Consider the following 2729-nt stretch of genomic DNA (forward strand, 5'->3'; position numbering starts at 1 on the left):
CTAGAAAAATCACAGCTGATGCCTTTTACCCAGAGCCTTGACCCCAAAGGGAAATGCATAGGGAAGATGACAGTGGAAGGAGCTTGCGGCAGGACCTCCCTTGACCCTGCAGCAGGGTCCCAAAATGAGCCTCATGCCACCACAACAAAAGAGGACAACATGCATTTGTTCCATCAGAGGAAGGAAACATGACAGTGGTGCTGTTGAGATCACAGCTGATGCCTTTTACCCAGAGCCTTGACCCCAAAGGGAAATGCATAGGGAAGATGACAGTGGAAGGAGCTTGCGGCAGGACCTCCCTTGACCCTGCAGCAGGGTCCCAAAATGAGCCTCATGCCACCACAACAAAAGAGGACAACATGCATTTGTTCCATCAGAGGAAGGAAACATGACAGTGGTGCTGTTGAGCTCTTTAGGGCATGGAGGGCCTTGGACAGGAAGATGCCTTTACCTGCAGCTCCTCCAAGAGCTTTTCCCAGGGTGGAGTTGATGATGGTGACTTTGTCCATCACTCCCAGGAGCTCATCAGTACCCCTGCAGAAAATGGCATGTCACGTTATCAGCTGTACCAGCACACACCAGAGAAGCTTCTCTACACCTGACGTCTCAAAGGACACAACAGGACAAGGGGAAATGGTTTTAAACTGAAGGAGTGCAGGTTTAGACTAGATCTTAGGAAGAAGTTCTTCAGTACGAGGGTGGTGAGACTCTGGAACAGATTGCCCAGAGAGGTTGTGGATGCCCCTCCCTGGAGGTGTTTAAAGCCAGGCTGGATGAGACCCTGAGCAACCCAGTCTAGTTGAGAGGTGTCCCTGCCCACGGCAGGGAGGCTGGATGAGATGATCTCTAGGGTCCCCTTCCAACCTCAGCCATTCTATGATCCTATGCAACAAAGTGCTACCGGCCACATCTCTTTTGGTAAAGGAAGAACCCCACCCTGTGGCAGTTCATCCCAAGTGCTGACCTTCCCTTTTCCTGCAGAAAGGCTAAGCTGGCATCTCCCAAAGTAAGAGCATGAGTTCTTCATCCTTTACAGATGGGAGAGAGCTCAAACTTCCTCCACAGAAGCTTAATAGTCCAAAGAGAGCGTCAGCCGCCCCTGCAGCTCTTGCCCATGCCTCTGAGATGCCACTCCACTGGCATACACCAGGGAAAAACAGCCCATAAGGATTTCTTCCTTATGAAGACTTAAATATGAGAAAGCTCAGTGGGACTACAAGGTTAGGAATATACTAAAGCTCAGCACAGCCTCTCTTGCTAGTGATGAAGTGCCACCAGGAGCGACATCCCTTCTCTTAAAGGCAGCCTCTTGCACCACCTTTTTGGTCCAGGATGAAACATTTGCCATGGCCTTGGTGAGAAAACAAGTCTTCTGGCTTAATTCCCCCTTCTCACCCATTTCACAGCTTGATGTGGACGTGCCAGCTTCCCACAGGATATCTGTCTAGAGAGGAGAGAGCTGGAAGGGAGCTGTTCATAGAGCAATTTTTGGCTTTTTCAGAGATGGCTTTGGCCTGATCATCTCCTGCACTATCCCTCCATCTGAGGAGGGACCTGTTGCTTGTTCCTGCAGGTGTTGCCTCACATGGGTCTCTACCTCCCAATAGAGAGGAGGAAGGACTGTGCCACGGTCACATGTCTTAACAAACAAGCACATGAAGCATCTCTTCTTGGCAAACACCTGCACCAAGTCCACTGCTTGGCACCTGGAGGATCTCCAGGGGACGGAGAGAAAAGCTGCTCTGAGGGAATCAATCAATCCATGCAAGCTAACACCACAGAACCCCCAAGACCAAAACACTTGAAACTGGAGTCTGAGAGGAGAAGGATTCACAAATCAGGAAGTCCAACTGCTTGCCAGGAGAGGCAGAGGAGAAGGTCACACCACCCTCTGCACACCAAGAAGCAGCTGTCACATTGGGATGGGTCAGTGCTAGAGTATCCCACTTCCATCTCCTCACTTGCCCCAACAGGGATATATCCTCAGGAGGGGAGGGCTGAGACAGAGGGGGGGTGTGAAGCCTTCAAGAAGGTATTCTAGGTTGGGGGGAGAAACCAGGTTACAACACCCATTTACCGGCCATTGGGTCCCAGGAAGCCCGTGGCATGACATTCATCAATGAAGACCAGGGCATCATACTTCTGGGCTAGCTGGCAGATCTCCCTCAGGGGGGCAATGTCACCATCCATGGAGAAGGCACCATCAGTGGCCACCAGCCGCAGACGATGTTTCTGTGGGAGGAAAAGCAGCGTCCCCAGGGGTAAGGATGTCACCTTGAGGAGAGGATGTCACCTTGAGGAGGGGGGCTGGGGGTGAAGCTAACTGAGATATTTGGGGGGGTTGCATTGCAACCAGCTGCTTCCCCACCTCGGCTCCCCGTGCCTGTCAGCAAAAGTGCTACCTCCTGCATGGGAAAAGGCAGAGCTCACCTTCGGGGGGGTTATTTGTAGGGAGCAGCACCACCTTGGGATGGGAGAAGACCTCTGTACCTGTGCATCCTGCAGCTTGGCCTCCAGGTCCTGCATGTCCATGTGCTTGTAGCGGTACTTGTTGGCCTTGCAGAGGCGGATCCCATCGATGATGGAGGCGTGGTTCAGCTCATCTGACAGCACTGCATCCTCTGGGGTCAGCAGGGCCTGGTGGTGCCCAACAGAAAGCCTTTCCCTTTGCTCCAAGGTGCCAGCTCACCCACATCTTCCAGCACCTCTCAGTGCAGAGGATGAGGCTG

General features: G+C 52.6%; 1 protein-coding gene across 1 annotated transcript in view; it reads right to left on the bottom strand.

The window, feature by feature from the left end:
- GCAT (glycine C-acetyltransferase) overlaps positions 1–2729 on the bottom strand; it is a gene marked incomplete at its 5' end in the record, with an annotated part of 4760 nt that overhangs the window by 1287 nt on the left and 744 nt on the right. The window contains 3 exons of the mRNA XM_008937325.1: positions 452–534; positions 2078–2232; positions 2491–2637. Coding sequence (XP_008935573.1) covers positions 452–534; positions 2078–2232; positions 2491–2637 — 385 coding nt within the window. The remainder of the gene's footprint in view (positions 1–451; positions 535–2077; positions 2233–2490; positions 2638–2729) is intronic.

Source organism: Merops nubicus, unplaced genomic scaffold (genome assembly GCF_000691845.1).
Source record: "Merops nubicus isolate BGI_N331 unplaced genomic scaffold, ASM69184v1 scaffold15610, whole genome shotgun sequence".
Lineage (NCBI taxonomy): Eukaryota > Metazoa > Chordata > Aves > Coraciiformes > Meropidae > Merops > Merops nubicus.